The 18006-nt window shown below is 45.3% G+C and overlaps 1 protein-coding gene across 3 annotated transcripts in view; it reads left to right on the forward strand.

Moving 5' to 3' along the window:
• The window catches only part of DEGS2 (delta 4-desaturase, sphingolipid 2), a 128195-nt gene extending 111463 nt beyond the window's left edge, over positions 1-16732 (forward strand). For all 3 annotated transcript variants that reach the window (XM_030213954.1, XM_030213955.1, XM_030213956.1), the window contains exon 3: positions 14833-16732. In XM_030213954.1, the coding sequence (XP_030069814.1) occupies positions 14833-14979 (147 nt within the window). In that variant the 3' untranslated portion in view covers positions 14980-16732. The remainder of the gene's footprint in view (positions 1-14832) is intronic.
• Positions 16733-18006: the final 1274 nt, after the last annotated feature.

The raw sequence follows: 18006 nt of genomic DNA on the forward strand, positions 1-18006 counted from the left end.
TGCGGGGATTGGGGGTCCCCCACCAGCAAAGGTAGGCGACGGCGGCGGGGGGGGGGGTGTCGAGAGGGTCATCGGCAGGGGGGTCTATGGCCAAATCTACGGAGGCCCAGGCCCCCGTGGCCCCACGTAGCTATGCCACTGCTTTGAGCATTAGCAAGCTAGGTTTCTGTGCTGTTTCAGCACTGTTGGCTTACTGCGGGGCTTCTGAGCATCATTCCGCTGGAGTGACGATAAGAACTGTTTAACTGCTGCCATTTCCTGTGGTAGGAATTAGGAGTTGAGAGTGGCACACTACTGATAAACTGAAGTAAAATACTTGTTACTTTGCCTTTTTTTTTTAATTTATGATTTTACAATTTTGCATCCATTTCAAAAATGTAATAGCTACAGAAAATATATTTTAACATACTATAACATAGGAAATATAATCATTCTTATATTGACCACAATCAACACCACATTATGAGGCAAGAAACTAGGAATAACTAAAATGAAAGAAAAATTAACTGAGTTTAATTTACTCTGCAAGTGGAAGAAAACCCTGACTACTCGCTAGCAGTTACTTTGCCTTTAAAATGTTAAGTAAATTCTTGGTTCCAAACAGGCCCTGGTCCTGCCAATGACTCTGTGTACCTGGTTCCCACCACTCAGGGCAAGAACTAGACACCTGCGTAGGTGATCACCAGAAATCAGGGTTACATTGGGTTGTTTTTTTCTTTTTCTATTCCGTTTACATTAATTTAACCTTTCCTTGGGGCTCTTCAAGTGCAGCCCTTTGTTATCAGAGGCTGGAAGAATGTCCCATGACTGTAACTGGCTCCCAAACCAGAAGTGGGTTGATAACTGCTGCAGGAGGGAAGAGTAGAAAATTGTGGCTTCAGTGACAGCAGTGTGGGAACCAGGGGCGTAGCCACGGGTGGGCCTGGACGGGCCCAGGCCCAGCCACTTTTCCTTCAGGCCCGCCCAGCGCCCACCCTAACAAGCCCCAACCCAAGCCATCTTTTCCTGCCTCTTCTGCTGGCTCTCCCCATCCGCGTGGTCTGTTTAATTTTAGTCCTTGAAGCGCCGTTCTCCCTCCAGGACCGCACCGGCGATTCCGATAGCCTTCTGCCAGCGTGCATCGTCGGGGGTGGAGCTTCTCCTTAGGCGCATCCCACCTCAGGACGCGCCTGAGAGGCCCCGTCCCCGACGACGCACGCTGGCAAAAGGCTATCGGAATCACCGGTGCGGTCCTGGAGGGAGAACGGCGCTTCAAGGGCTAAAATTAAACAGACCACGCGGACGGGGAGAGCCGTCAGAAGAGAGGGAGGGGATTGCGAAGGGAGAAAGCGCTGCCAAGGTAGGCCGAGGGAGACAGAAGAAAATGCCGGGGGGGGGGGGGGGGGAGGGAATATTTTAAAATTACTGTGTAGGGGTGGGGTTGGGAACAGCCCACCCAGGTTAATGCGGGGCCCGCCCAAAATGGCAGGTCTGGCTACGCTGCTGGTGGGAACTGCTGTGGGAGGAAAAAATCCTGCCAAAACACCCCCCTCCCTTACCCACCCCCCCTTACCACAACAGGAGAAGCAAAACTGTGGCCAGCAGCAGCTGTAAACACCACAGCAAACAGCCATAGAGCTGTGGCCAGTCTAGACACCCCTTCCCCCCCCCCCCCCCCAAAACAAAATGCAGAAATGGAGGCCACAGGAGCAGGAGGCAGACCTGGGTCATAGTGAGGATTGGGAAATAGACATGAAAATAAAGCTGCCAGCTCCTCTCCGCCCCCCCCCCCCCCCGAATAACATCCGCCTTTAAAGGGACTCCAGTGCCAGAAATAGCAGGAGAGATATGCTTTCCCTTTTTTATCCCACAAATAAAATCTATTAAAGTATCAAATGTCAAGTTATACCTGATGTACACTGCCTTGGACGAGTCTTTTCCTAAAAGTGGTTGATGTATTTCTGCCTGCCTCATACCTTTTTTAGTAGTAGCCGTTGATCTGTCCTAACTCAGCTGTTCCAGCACAGAATATTGCCAGCACCCGTCCAACCGCCAGCTTCCCCTAGTGCCATCCCCATTGTACTGCCCCCCCACCCCCCCCCCGCATCTACCCATTTTTAATGTGGGCGGTCAGAGATGAACTTTAGTGGCAGGGCCGGAGCGTCTCCTGCCCGTTTAAATCACTCTGAATATCGACCAGAACGAGTTTTTCTAGTGTACATTTCTCGATTTTAATCCTGCTTTAAACTGAGCTAGGAAAGCAAAGGACTGTAATCTTCAAATACTTGCAGGTTCTGCCTTCATCCTAGAGATCCAAGGAACTGCAATGGCGCATTTCATTTCCATGAAGGATTCCATCCTGGTTAGTCAGAATGTGGCAAGATAAGATTTTTCTCACTGGGCTGTTCTTGGGTATTCCTGGGGGGGGGGGGGGGGGTTAGGAAATTTCATTAGATTCATCAGAAATCTGGTGGTTGGAGGTCACCTTTCTCACTGTTTGACCTCCATGTTCTATTTAAGTGGAGCATTCAACAAATGCTGCTTAAGTAACCTAATATTGAGCTTGGTTTCCTTTAGAACACCAATCTATATAAGATGCCTGTACAGAATTGGAACGTGGGAAAGATTTTATTAAAAGAAAGGGTCAAACTGATTAGCTGTAGGTGCCTTTTCTACTGGGTTGTTACTACATCTGAGTAGTTGTGAAGACATAGAGGGGAGGAACTTTCTTAAAAGGTGTGTGTTTTAGGTTTTTCTGGAAGTTTAGGTAGTTGTTCCTGAGTTTCAGGTCTTTGGCAATGAGTTCCAGAGTTGGGTGCTTATAAAGGAGAAGCTGGAGGCTTATGACGATTTGTATTTCAGGCCTTTGCATCTGGGATAGTGGAGGGTTAGGTATGATCTTGTTTCTATCAAGTTTCTTATTGGTAGATCAATTAGTGCGGTCATGTAGTCCGGAGCAAGGCCGTAGATAATTCTGTGTACGATTAAGCATACCTTGAAGGTTATTCGTGCATTAATTGATAGCCAGTGTAGACTTTGTAGTAGGGGCTTTGTGCTTTCGAAGCATGATTTTCCATAGATAATGGCTGCTATGTTTTGTGCTGTCTGTAATTTTCTTATGATTTTGGTCTTTGCAACCCACGTAAATTCCATTGCGGTAGTCTACGTGGGCCAGCACTATTGTTTGGATCATGTTGCTGAATATGTTCCTAGGGAAGTAAGGTTTTATGCATTTGAGTGTATTTCTGAGCCCTTCCACCAAACTGGAAGGCCGCCTACTACAGATACACTAATGTAAATAAGGTTATGTCCCCCAGGGGCCGGTCTTGGCAATTGGCAGGGCCCTGTGCAGAGCAGATTGGTGGTGCCCTTAGCCCCTTGCCTAGCCCTACCCCTGATGACTCACTTCTACCCTTTTAACTCACCATCTTTTTCTCAAGAAATCTAGACTACACCAACTTGACATTTTGTCCTTTAGATTGTAAGCTCCTCTGAGCAGGGACCGTCCTTCTTTTTTTAAATTGTACAGCGCTGCGTAACCCTAGTAGCGCTCTAGAAATGTTTAGTAGTAGTAAGTAGTATCTTCCCTGAGAACCCTGGGAATGAGCAACAAGGAATGGATCTACTTTCTTGGATCTTGGTGGATAGCTATGACCCAGACTTAACCACTTTGACAGTCAGGATGTTGGGCTTAATGGACTTTTCACCTGACCCAGTATGGAATTTCTTGTGTTCTTATATAATTAATTAGAAACAAGAAACAGAGGGGGGAAAATAAAAGCCATGGAAATCGTTGTGCTTAAAGATTTTTAATGGGCACCTACGTTTTTTAAAATTTCCACCCCTGTCTGAAATAGTTTAAGTGGGGAACTGAAACAAAAGAGATTGAAGCACACTTGGGACTATTAAAAAAAAAAAAAAAAAAAAAGGACAGTTGGAAGGTTTCATAAAAAGCATTAGGGACAAAGGAGGTAAGAGAGATGACCAGCCTGTATAATTTTTCTGGCAATTAGCATCCTTATCTACTCCAAACAATTAAAAAACAAACAAAATGACCCCCCCCCCCCCCCAACTAAAGACAACAAATCTGACTTTGATAAGGAGCAATACTTTTCAAAACTATACCTTGAAGTTGGTCCTTATCTGCCATCATCTAGTACGTGTTATACATGCACACAAAGTTTTTCTGGCAGTACTGGTCATGGAGAAACACAAGATTCTGTAGATTAACACCTTCAATTAAACCAATGTAACTCAGAAATGTTCAATCCAGAAGCTTTTAACATTATGTTTGTTTGTTTGTTTGTTTATCAACTGCTTGTCTTGAAACTAGGAAGCTTTGCTAAGTCCTTGCTCTGGTTTCATTGATGTTGTTATTGCAAAAGCATCACCCGAGATACCGCGTCACATGCATTCAATTCAGAAGCTTTTAACATTTATGGTTGTGCTTGCTTTTTTTCTTTTTTTTAATCTGTTCTGGTTCAGGGGCGTATCTGGACTCTGGCGGTAGGGGGGGCCAGAGCCAGAGGGAGGGGGCACATTTTAGCCCCCCCCCCCCCCGCCATTTCCGGACCCCCCCCCCGCCACTGCCAGACCCCCCCTCGCCACCAATGACACTCTCCACCCTCCCCCGCTGCTGTCACTTACCTTTGCTGGCGGGGGACCCCAACCCCCTGCCAGCCGAGGTCCTCTTTTCCATGCAGGCTGCAAGTTGCAATGCTTCCTGTTCTTCTGAGTCTGACGTCCTGCACGTACAACGCGCAGGACGTCAGACTGAGTTCCAAATTCACTCAGAAGAACAGGAAGCATTGCAACTTGCATCCTGCACGGAAGAGAGGACTTCGGCTGGCAGGGGCTTGGGGTCCCCCGCCAGCAAAGATCGGCGACGGGTTGGTGGCGGGCATGCGGGAGGGAGGGGGAGGTGGAGAGGGTCAATGGTAGGGGGGGTCCAGGGCAAAATCTGCAAGGGCCCAGGCCCCTGTGGCCCCACGTAGATACGCCCCTGTTCTGGTTATCAATTGCTGGTCTTGGAACTAGGAAGCTTTGCTGAGTCCTTGCTCTGGTTTCACTGATGTTATTGCAAAAGCATCACCTGAGACACCACGTCACATGCATTTGGCTGCCCTCACACGCAAGCAACTCATCACATGCGTTCAAGGAACCAGCTGAATTACCCCCAGTCTGACATCTCTCCCTCCTTTCCACTCTCTCCAGTTCACCATCGCTCCCCTTCTCCTCCCCTTCCGTGGTCCCACGTCTCTCCTTCCTTCTCAACCCCTACCCCACCCCCGTCCTACCTTTTAACTTGTTTTTGAGGTCATAGCAGCAGCAGCAATTCAAACAGGTTGCCTGCAATGACCTAGGAGCCTTCCTTCTGCCGCATGGCCCACATCCCGCCCAAAACAGAAAGCTGTCCGGGCCGACCAGGTCCTTCTGTAGCGTCTTGAATCTTTGATGTAACTTCCTGTTTATGCGCAGGTGGGACGCTGCAGAGAGAAGGACCGGGTCAGTCCAGAAGTTTGTTCCTGTTAGCGCTGCCGGCCCCAGCCAAAAAAAAAAAAAAATTCTGGTTTTTGTGGACCGGGGAGGGAAGGGATTGGTGCTAGATCTGCTGATGGAGAGGGAAAAAAGGGTTAAAAAAAAAAAAAAAAAAAACAGGTCTCTAATCAGCAGCTTGGGGCCCCTGGGAACCCGAGGCCCTGTGCGGCCGCACCGGTTGCTCCTGCCTAAGACAGGCCCTGATGTCCCCTCCTGATTTCTATTGCATTTGTCACATTGGTTTTGGAACTTGTAAACAAAATGTTGTAGTAGACCAAGAGAACCTGAGTAAACACAACGGGTGTGGGGGGGGGGGGGGGGGGCAGTGCTTCAACATTGTGTTTTCAATTGCTAGGGGTAAGCAGGTTTGCTGGAGTCCTGCAAAGCTTGCCTGTCCATCACTATTGAAAAGGTGATAGTGAAACTGCAGCTCCCACTGGCAGCTTAGAGGGAACAGTGGATCCAAGTTTTATATAATGTCTCATTATCTTTCTCATAGTAAAATCAAGGGTATTAATTTGTGCTGCCTGTTCCTGGCCTCCTGAAGAGAACATTTATCCTGCTTCTCAAGTTCTAGGAGTCTTTACCTTACATGGAAAAATTACATTGGGCCTCCATGATTAGAGTTACCATATGGCTCCAGAAAAAGGAGGACGGATTGAGCCAGCCGGGTTTTACTTCCATTGCTTGAAAGCAATGGAAGTAAAACCCGGCTGGCTCAATCCGTCCTCCTTTTTCTGGAGCCATATGGTAACCCTACCTCCATGTTAATATATGTAGCAGAAACTTGAGGGAGTGATACAGTTTAGGGGTGAAGTATTTTTGTGCACGAAAGAGGAGAGTAGTATGTGGGTGTGATCATATGTGTAGATCTTAAGGTGGCCAAAAAGGTATAAAAGGTGATGGCGAAAGTTAGGACTCTTGGATGCATAAGGGTAGGAGAGGCTAGCAGGAAAAAGGTGTTGATGCCTCTGTATAACTCTGAGACCTCCTTTAGAGTACTGTGTATAATTCTGGAGACCGCACCTTCAAAAAGATATAAACGGGATGGAGTTGGTCCAGAAGATGGCTACTAAAATGGTTGGACGTCTTCATCATGAAAAGCATATGGGAACAGACTTAAAGATCTCAATATGTATACATTGAAAGAAAGGTGGGAGAAGGAAGATGTGATAGATGTTCAAATACTTCCATGCATAGGAAGCGAGTCTTTCAATCGAAAAGAAGCTCTGGTCATAAGATGAAGGTGAAAGGCGACAGAATCAGGAGTAGCCTAAGGAAATACTTCATAGAAGGCGTGGTGAATTTGTGGAATGGCCTTCCAGTGGAGGTGGTAGAGATGAGGATCATATCTGAATTCAAGAAAGTTTGGGGCAAATTCTTAGGATCTCTAAGGGAGAGGAAGGGGGATAGTAGATGCATGAAATGGCAGACTGGATAGGCCATATGGTCTTTATCTGCCTTACTTTTTCTGTTTTGAAAGATCTTCTTTAGTACTTAGATATTAAGTCAGGACATCAAAGGTTTCTTATAGCTTCCCCATCAAGAACCTGGCATTTCTCCTTCTGCCTTACTTCCAGAGCTCCTTTGGGCTCACACTTGGATTGATCCTACACACATATGCTCATAAATGGATCATTTCCCTCTAATGCATACTTAGAACATCCTTTGTAGAGGAAGGGGTATTACCACCATAGGATATAGATCCTGGGTCACATATCTAAACTTCAGAAAAACAAATTAAATGGCTGCTTGTAGAAGACCAAGAACTGCCATACTAGGTCACACCACAGGTCATCAAGCCCAGTATCCTGTTTCCTGAGTGGTCAGTGCCTGGTCCTAATCACCTAGCAGAATGACTTCCCACTTCCTCAAGAGAAGTAGTGGCTTTTCCCATGCATACCTTAATGTGTCCATAAACCTTCTTCCAAAAACTTGTCCAAACCTGTTTTAAACCTAGTTAGGCTATTTTGCATTTTCCACATCCTCACATCTTAGGCAACAAATTCCAGAGCTCAATTACACACTGAGTAAATACTTTTCTAATCTGTTGTAAATGTACTAGTTAGGGCCCATGCTATAAAATACTAGTATTGTATTTCCTGAAAATTATAGCTAATTTGTGTTTACCCATTCCACTCTGCTCGTTATTTTATAGGGCCTCTCGTATTCCTCCTCAGCTGTCTTCAATCTGAAGAGCCCTAACCTTAGTCTTTCATCTTTGGGGAGTCGTTCCTTCCTCTCAGTACCTTTTCTCACTCCGCTATGGGGTGAATTCTATATCTTGTACAAAAAAAAAAAATGCTATTCTATAAACTGCACTTAAAGTTAGGCATAGTGTATAGAATAGCACTTATGCCTGGGAATCACTCCTAACTTTAGGCACATATCTCCCCCCCCCCACCCCTCATTCTGCCCATGACCCTCCCATTTCCCCGCCCCTTTTGAACTTGTGTGTAAAACTTAGGTGTGGGTCCTGCACCTAAGTTTACGTGTATACATTTCAATTAAATCTAATTAGTGACTAATTGGTTCTTAAGCCACTACTTAGCTTGTTCAATTAAATTGGGCTCACACCCAAATTTGTGTGTGCAGTTTTTAGCGACTTTTATAGAATTAGGGGGCTTGTCTTTTTTGAGATTGTGACTGGAATTGTGCACAATATTTAAGGTGCAGATGTACTGTGGAGTGATAGGAATAATTTTCTGTTTATCATAATCTCTACCGTGCCTTAGTAAAAGGATCCCTAAGTAAAGGCATAAATGCAATTTCATGTTGCATAATCCCAGTTATCTTCTGTCTCTCGTCATTTAAAGCCTCAATACTTTTTTTTCCAATTAATTTCCTACTAGAATAATCTCTGCAATTTTACTACTCTAAAAATCAGACAAAAGGCCCTGCTTGTCAGACAAATTTAGTACTCCTGATCAGGGGCGTATCTGGACTCTGGCGGTAGGGGGGGCCAGAGCCAGAGAGAGGGGGCACATTTTAGCCCCCCCCCCCCCCCGCCGCCACTGCCGCCATTGCCAGAACCTCCCCGCCAACGACTTTCCACCCTCCCCCCCGCCGTCAACCCTCCCCCGCTGCCGTTGTTTACCTTTGCTGGCGGGGGACACCAACCCCCACGCCAGCCGAGGTCCGCTTGCCGCCTTTAAAGATATTTCTTCAGCTGGCGGGGGACCCCAACCCCCGCCAGCCGACCCGACCCGACGTCTTTAAAGTTCTTCTTCGGCCTCCGTGGCCGTGCTGTAGTTGACTGTTCAATCCAGTTCGGAGTCTGACGTCCCAGCACGTTGTCCTGCACGTACAACGTGCTGGGACGTCAGACTCCGAACTGGATTGAACAGTCAACTACAGCACGGCCACAGAGGCCGAAGAAGAACTTAAAGACGTCGGGTCGGCTGGCGGGGGTTGGGGTCCCCCCGCCAGCAAAGGTAAACAACGGCAGCGGGGAGGGTTGACGGCGGTAGGGGGGGTCCAGGGCAAAATCTGAGGGGGCCCAGGCCCCTGTGGCCCCACGCAGGATACGCCCCTGCTCCTGATAGTCAGTTGGCGCCATGCAGCACTTACGCTGCCTGCCGCCTGTGTTAAAATTGGATATTTAATGCTGGGTCATTTCCTGCGATCATCATTGAATATCCAGTTTCATTTTTGACCACAGCAGCTTAGAGAGACAGGGCTCCTGTGGAAGGGCTAGATGATGTGGTAGGTCTCCATTCCGCTGGAGTCTATGAAAGAGGAGTGGTGATATGGAGGAAGAATATCTTTAGATTGTAAGCTCCTTTGAGCAGGGACCGTCCTTCTTTGTTTAATTTGTACAGCGCTGCGTAACCCTAGTAGCGCTCTAGAAATGTTTAGTAGTAGTATCTGACAATTTAGGTGGAGTACTCAAGAATATTGTCACTATCAGGGGATTGCTAGTTCTAGATCTGCAGCCTGTGCCCACAGATATCTATTAGACGGGAGTCCTCCAGTATTTCCCTTAGTGTGCAATTTAGAATAATCAATGGATCCCAGTTGGGGTCACTTTTCACTACAATGCATTATTATCTAGAGCATTCATTCTATGATCCTCAGGAGCTTAGTCAAGATCGGGAGGCGGGGCTGGTGGTTGGGAGGCGGGGATGGTGCTGGACAGACTTGTACGGTCTGGGCCGGGGTTGGGAGGCAGGGCTGGTGGTGGGGAGGTGAGGATAGTGCTGGGCAGACTTATACGGTCTGTGCCAGAGCCGGTGGTGGGAAGCGGGACTGGTGGTTGGGAGGCGGGGATAGTGCTGGACAGACTTGTACGGTCTGTGCCAGAGCCAGGGTTGGGAGGCAGGGCTGGGGAGGTGAGGATAGTGCTGGGCAGACTTATACGGTCTGTGCCTGTGCCAGAGCCGGTGGTTGGGAGGCAGGGCTGGTGGTTGGGAGGCGGGGATAGTGCTGGGCAGACTTATACGGTCTGTGCCTGTGCCAGAGCCGGTGGTTGGGAGGCGGGGCTGGTGGTTGGGAGGCGGGGATAGTGCTGGGCAGACTTATACGGTCTGTGCCAGAGCCGGTGGTGGGAAGCGGGACTGGTGGTTGGGAGGCGGGGATAGTGCTGGACAGACTTATACGGTCTGTGCCAGAGCCGGTGGTGGGAAGTGGGACTGGTGGTTGGGAGGCGGGGATAGTGCTGGACAGACTTATACGGTCTGTGCCAGAGCCGGTGGTTGGGAGGAGGGGCTGGTGGTTGGGAGGCGGGGATAGTGCTGGGCAGACTTATACGGTCTGTGCCAGAGCCGGTGGTGGGAAGCGGGACTGGTGGTTGGGAGGCGGGGATAGTGCTGGACAGACTTGTACGGTCTGTGCCAGAGCCGGGATTGGGAGGCAGGGCTGGGGAGGTGAGGATAGTGCTGGGCAGACTTATACGGTCTGTGCCTGTGCCAGAGCCGGTGGTTGGGAGGCGGGGATAGTGCGGGGCAGACTTTTACGGTCTGTGCCCTGAAGAGCATAGGTACAAATCAAAGTAGGGTATACACAAAAAGCAGCAAATATGAGTTATCTTGTTGGGCAGACTGGATGGACCGTGCAGGTCTTTTTCTGCCGTCATCTACTATGTTACTATGTTCTAGTTTCAGTTCCACCACAGTAACGCCTGACAAAACTGGCACTTACAATGTGCACCATCTCCTTGTGTGCAGGTGGTCCACTGGGTATTGACAGCGGTGGAAGCGAACCATGTCCTGGGGCTGAATTTTCTTTTCCGCTTAGTGACATAGTGAGGAGTTTGGATTTTATCTTCTAATTTCCTAACCTTAGTGCCTACCTCAGACCGACACTTAGACAATATTCTCTCTCATTCCACATTTTTTTGTGGTTTCCTGCCACCAATACAAAATCTGCCAGTCATGATTTTTCCGATCTCTTCTCACTTGGTGCTCAGACTGTAGCTGGGTTGCCAAATAAGAAAGTTTCCCCATGGAAAAAGTAGAGGAAACGATAACAGTTTAATCCCCTCAGTCATTTGATGCCATGAGAGTTTGTTTTTTAATTCAGGACACTGGCTTTAAATTATTTCTTTTGCTTATCTTATAATAGATGTCTGCAACTTGAAAAAGTCCTGCAAACTCGAGAATATCTGCAGGAAGAGTCTGTGTGAAAAAAGTCCTAAGGCCGAAAGTTTTATTTATTTTGTTAATATAGGGGTCCTTTTACTAAGGTGCACTGAAAAATGGCCTGCGGTAGTGTGTTCTGGGTGCGTGCAGAATTATTTTTTAGCCCACCTACAAAAAAAATGCCTTTTTAAAATGTTTGCCGAAAATGGACGTGCGGCAAAATGAAAAATGTCGTGTGTCCATTTTTGTCTGAGACCTTACAGCAAGTTATTGACCTAGCGGTAAGGTCTCACAGGGCAACCGGGCAGTAGTGGTCTACATGTATCAGAAAATAAAAACATATTTTTCAAATGCGCGTAACGGACTCGCACCAAAATTGAAATTACCACAAGGGCCGTGCGGTTAACTAGTCAGTAACTCCAATTTGGAATGCGTTGGGCTCGTATAGGCGCCTACGCGGCTTAGTAAAAGGGCCCCATAACCACTGTCCAAGCGATAACCATATACTGGTGGATAAATGGTGCAATGTGATAATTCCAAATCCTTTCTCTTAAACTATTCCAAAAAAAAAAAAAAAAAAAAGTGTACTTGAGTGTAACTCACCTTCAGCTACTACTGAAAAAGGTGTGAGCAAAATCCAAATAAATATTTAAAAAAGAAATCTCTTCTCCCTCCAAAAACCAAAGTTCACAAATCCCAAAAAATCACTGAACCCAAAATCTCCCTACACTCCTATTTCGATTCAAAGGCACTACTAAACAGAAAAACCTTTTAGATGCTTCTGGAATTGTAGATAATTTTCCAGATTACGAATTTTCTTAGGAAGCAGATTCCACATTCTAGCAACCTCCACCTTCTCCAAAATATCACTGTTCAAAAAAACATAACCCCCAGTCTACACAAAATCTCAAATAACAAAAAATGTTTAAATTGTGCTCGTAACAAGTGATGGTAGCAGCCCCAGACTAGTCATTGCACAAATTTATAAGGATTTTTTCTTAGGTTGGGAATAGGGGCGTAGCCAGACCTTGATAGGAGCGGGTGGAGGGGCACATTTTGGCCTGCCTCCCTGCCGCCACTTCCGATCCCGCTGCCCTGCCCTCCCACCGCCACTGCGAAGGTACCTTAGCTGATGGGGGTCCCCAAACCCCGCCAGCTAAAGCGTTTGTCCTGCGCTGGTCTCACATTGCCTGGCGCCATGTTCTGTTTTCCGTCGCTGTGCACGCTCATTTTAATGAAACTGAGCATGCATGACCCAATTTTTTTTGGGGGGGGGGGGCTCAGGCCCCCATGCCCCCCCCCCCATAGCTACGCCACTGGTTGGGAAAAACAAAACTCCAACGGACCTGTAAAAAAGACTGGTTCTCCAAAGCCAAATTTGAAATACTTATGTAAAAAAACAAAACAAAACCCAGGTGTACTGGTGTGTCAATTTGAAAATGTGCTGCATAGAAACCCCAGGATATATGAAGCTACTACTTAACATTTCTAGAGCGCTACTAGGGTTACACAGCGCTGTACAGTTTAACAAAGAAGGACAGTCCCTGCTCAAAGGAGCTTACAATCTAACGTGCGAAATGTCAAGTTGGGACAGTCTAGATTTCCTGAGTAGAGGTGTAGTGGTTAGGTGCCGAAGGCGACATTGAAGAGGTGGGCTTTGAGCAATGATTTGAAGATGGGCAGGGAGGGGGCCTGGCGTATGGGCTCAGGGAGTTTGTTCCAAGCATGGGGTGAGGCGAGGCAGAAAGGGCGGAGCCTGGAGTTGGCTCAATGTCAATCAGAAGAAGAATACAAGAACTAATGTGTGTGGCAGTTTTAGAAATTTCTTTGAGTTTTGTTTTGAGCACAACTTAAAAATGATTTTGGAGGTCCTTTTTTACCAAATGGCAGCACAAGGTGGCCTGCGGTGGCGTCAGTGCATGAAATTGCTGCATGGTGAGGCCACCTTTTACCGCTGTGGGCAAAAGAGAATTTTTCTTTAAGGGCCAGTAAATGGCCGTGCACTAATGAAGCAGATTGGTACACAGTGATTTGTTGGGGGAGCCCTTAAAATGGAGGTAATGCAGGCAAATTTGTTTTCATGCATGTTCATTGTGGATATCCTGAAAATCTGACTGATTTGAGTGTGTCCCGAGGATTGAGGTTGAGAACCCCTGCTCTAAGGGATGGGCAGCTTAGCTTGGATACTGGTTCATATTAGCTTACCAAGGATGAATTCTTGTTTCAGTAGTGCTAGGTGGTGGACTCCAAATTCCACACTCGCCTAGAGTCATACAACTTGCCTTGGTAGTTATTTTGAAACGCAGCAATAAACAAAGGAGGAAGTTCTCTACAAATGAAAAAAGCATAACCCCCTAACAAAACGATCTATTAAAAATCTCACACATTTTAGGGACCGTTTTACTACCCAGCGGTAGGGCTACTGCCGGGTTTATGCACAGAAGATCAACCCTACCATTGGGCTCGCTCAGGAACCCGGCGGGAGTTCCTGTCTCAAGCACTATTAATTTTTTTTTTTTTTTTTTTTAATTCATAGCACCAGACACAGTGTGCACCGGAAGCTGGAAGTACTGCCGGGCTCCTGAGTGAGCTCAGCGGTAGGGCTGATTTTTCTATGTGCAAACCCAGCAGTAGCCCTATCGCTGGGTAATTTAAAATGGTCTTTAAATGTTTGTGATTTTTTACAGACTTTTGTTTAGGGGTTATGTTTTTGTTTTTGTTTTTTTTTTTTTTGTAGAGCATTTCTTCCTTTGTTTATTGCTGTGTTTCAAAGTATCACCAAGGTACGTTTCATGACTCCAGGCTAGTGGAGTGGAGGAATAGCCTAGTGGCTAGTGCAGCAGACTTTGATCCTGGGGACTGGGCAAGTCACTTAACCCTCCGCTGCCCCAGGAACAAATTGAGTACCTGTACATACTATGTAAATGCTTTGAATGTAATTGCAAAAAAAAACAAAAAAAACCCCACAGAAAGGCAGTATACCATTTCACTTCCTCTTAGTGTAGAATCTGGATTTTGTTTTCCATGATCTAGCACTACTAAACTGAAACAAGAATTTATCCTTGGTAACCTAATATAAACTAGAATGCAAGTTAAGCTGCCCATCCCTTAGAGCAGTCAGCTTTTCATTTTCAGGATATCCACAATGAATATGCATGAGATAAATTTGCATGCATTACCTCCATTGTATGCAAATACCCACAAGGAATATGCATGAGTTATATCTGAAAACCTGACTGGCTGAGGACTGGGTTGAGAACCCCTGCATTAAATATGAAATATTATTAAATCTTTCGTATTTGCATTTTGTGTTGTCATCATCACATATTAGCGTGTTCTCTTCAGAGAGGTTGAAGGTCATTTGTGCAGTAGTATCTTAAGATAAGAAAAGTTTAACTCTTTAAAAAAAGGAAGAAGAGTTATATGCAGAGGGGGAAATACATGCTAGAGAGCTTGTAAAAATTTATATATATATATATTTGCAGCATTTATATACCACATTTTCCCACCTATTTGCAGGCTCAATGTGGCTTACATTATGCTGCAATGGCGATCGCCATTAATGGGATGAGAAATTCAGATTATTAATACAATTAAGGTACATAGAAAATAACAGAAAAATGAGGAGTAAATATATATTTGTTCCTCAAATGTTTATAAAACCCAGCTTTTTTTTAAACCAATAAAAAGTCAAGCTGGTTGGTAGCATGCAGTGATTTATTTATTTTTATTTCAGGTAAAGAAGATCGCAGCAGAATATTATGACAACATTCCTCAACACACTTCTTGGGTTCGCGTTCTGTGGGATTTCATTGTCGAAGATACTATTGGGCCATACTCGAGAGTTAAAAGAATATTCAAGCTTACCGATGATAAAGACTAGAATTAGGCTAATGTTGCCTCTTTCTGCTTCTTACGTTAACCCGGAGTAATTTATTTTTGGTATTTCATGTGGTGTCACTTCTGGAGCATTTAAAATGAATCGCTGTTTCCACAATATATGAATTTTTTGTAAGCATGAATGGTATGTGACTCTTATCTAAAACTGGATAACGGTTAAGTATTCAGTGATTACTTCCTAGCCACGAGACACGTGTTATATGGAATAGGAGACTGGATGTACAGTGTTTGACAAGTCCTGTTAAATCAGACTCCAAATTGGCATCTTCATATAATGGAAGATATATATAAAATATTTTAGACCGAATCTAATCTGTTTTAAATTGGGAAAAGTTCTGATTGGACTATGTTCAATGTGCCACACAATGAAGTAGATTTAATGTATTCCTATGGGTGTCTTTAGCGTTTAGCATGTGCCTATTTTTAATGCACACTAAAAACGCCAGCGCGCCTAAGTGAAAGACCCCCTCAATGACTGTAAGCTTGATTGTGCTTGGACAGTTTTTCTTCACAAAAATGTCAGAACTTAATAGGGACGTGGTTCAATTTTGTTTCATTAATTTACACATATAGACTTTTTACACATATTAGTTAAATTTAAGGCTTTTCCCAGTATACTCCTAGACCCCACTGGTAAACAAACTATTTTTTTTTAACAAGAATATGAGAAGCTCTCTATATAAGCAAAGGCCTATTTAATTTTCCTTGTATCTGGTTTGCCTGCTTTCTTTGGAAGGCAACAGAGGGTAAGGAAATCGCATTGGCTATGGGGGTGGGGGTGGGTGGGTAAGAGAACCAATTCAGGGCCTGCAAAATTTGTAGGGTGGGTGCTTACCCCTTCATGACCTCCCCAGACTATGCCTGGTACCCCTGACTGTGACTGAGGTGGGTGATGCAGAAACTTTGATAGCTGTTGTTCGGCGTGATTCAGAGAACCAATTTCCAACCAAATTAATTTCTGTAGGAACCGTGCGGGTCTACCAGCTGTACATGCCTCAAACTTGCACAGCAGGTTGTAGGACAGGGGCACATGAGAGGTTTGGAGGATTGCTGTTGTCAAAAACGCAGAGGCTCTCCCAACCACCGATGAAGTGACAGTCTTGGTTGGCCATATGGTATTTTGTAAACACGTTTTATTTAAATGATCCTCCGCTTCTTTCAGTGACATTTTTGCTGAAATGCATTCCATACAGCAATTGATAATTACAACATTGCATGCTATGAACTGCTGCTAGAATACAGTCCATGAGATATCTAGGTGTTTTGTTAACATCCTCACGATCCATCAGACTGGAAACGGAGAGCAGTGCTGCATCATGTTTTCAGCACATTAATAGCAATTTTGAAAAGAGCTGAATCAGTCCTTCCATTAGAAAATGCAACTTGATATAAACTCGTTTTTTTTTTCTTTTTGAAACCCAAATACCATTTCTAATCTCTTGAAGTTTGGGGGATGCTGAGAAGTTCAAGCCTTTCCCCGTGGCACTGCTGGTCTGTATTGATTCTGATGGAGCTGTGCTGTTACAGCTAGAGAGATGCCAAGTGGGAGAATTTGGCCTTGTCCCATTTTGTCTATATCTCACCCCTGGAACAGGTTCAGATCTCACAACTAACACTGCTGTTGCCCGTGGTCAAGTGCAGAGCAAACAATGTCCGAGGCGCCCATGTTCTGTGAGCATTTGGCAGGAGATTTGTCAGTTCTGTGGCTACAGGGTTCTCCCCCCCCCCCCCCCCCACCCCCCAACAAACATTGTCAGAAAGTCCTGCAATATAGACACTCTAAATTTTTATTCAGATACAAATATTTTCTCCTAATGGAACATGAGGCATTTCCTGGACAAAAATAGGCAATATTGCATTGATTCAAGTTGGCTTTTGAGTTGACCAGTTTGAAAATGGTATCCAGTATAAGGTATATCATAGATCAAGGAACTTTTCATGATCTGCAAACTGTTGGCAGGTTGATGGATTTCAGCACATAGGAAGTAGCATTCCCTAATTAAGGGGGTCTTTTACTAAAGGCTAGCTCGAGTTATCTGCAGCAGGGCCCATAGGAATAAAATGGACCCTGCTGCAGATAACTCAAGCTAATCTTTAGTGAAAGAACCCCTAAAGAACGGAATCTTGATGTAGAATTAATCTTAACTCTTGTTTTTGCCCACTAAATGGCCCTGAATGGTTTGGTCCCTAGTTTTGAAGCCTCTAGAGGCTGGATGTGCTATTAAGTCGTCTCTGGGGGAAGAAGTGAGGTTGTATGTATGAATTTAGAGAGAAAAAGGTTATCTTGGTCAGTCAGGAGAAGATGCTCTGTGGGATTTAGTTTCTCTGCTTCTGGCTAGAGCTGACTGACCCAGTATTCTGGAAGGGCAGGCTAACTGTTGGATCTGAAAGCCATCTTTTTAAGGACTAGATATAAATTATTTAATTGTAAGTCAAAGTAGATTTTATAGAGACAAATCAGGTAAGGTTGTGGCTAGACCAGGGTAAATGCAGTCTTTGGGACTGATGGCAAAAAGTTAAGACGTATGGCTTGAGTGAAAACTGTGTGGCAATATTGATAACGAGGGCGGAAATGGAAAGCAGGTGATTAGGTCTTGGGTTTGGGGGGGGGGGGGGGAAATTGACTTTGAGTGGAGTTGGTTAAGCGTTTAAAACCTTCCATTAGGATTTGGACAAAACTCCCTCCCAGTACCAAGACAGCAACTTCCTATCTAGCCCCCCCCCCCCCCCCCCCCGCTTTTTTTTGTCTTTTACCAAGAACTGTTTGTATATAAGGTCATCTTTGTGTTTGACTCTGTAAAATATGTATAGTTTACTGTATCATTGAAACGAACAGTACCAAAATTCAAACATTTTTATTTCTTAAATATAGTGCAGCCTATGATAGTTAATCCATGCTTAGATCTGGATCTGTACACAGAGGTCCTGCATTTATGGATTAAATAGATGTTTCTTGCATGGAAATTCACCTTTCTTCTCTGTAGTGTGCATTGGATAAATGAATAAAGAG

This window comes from Microcaecilia unicolor, chromosome 9 (genome assembly GCF_901765095.1).
Source record: "Microcaecilia unicolor chromosome 9, aMicUni1.1, whole genome shotgun sequence".
Lineage (NCBI taxonomy): Eukaryota > Metazoa > Chordata > Amphibia > Gymnophiona > Siphonopidae > Microcaecilia > Microcaecilia unicolor.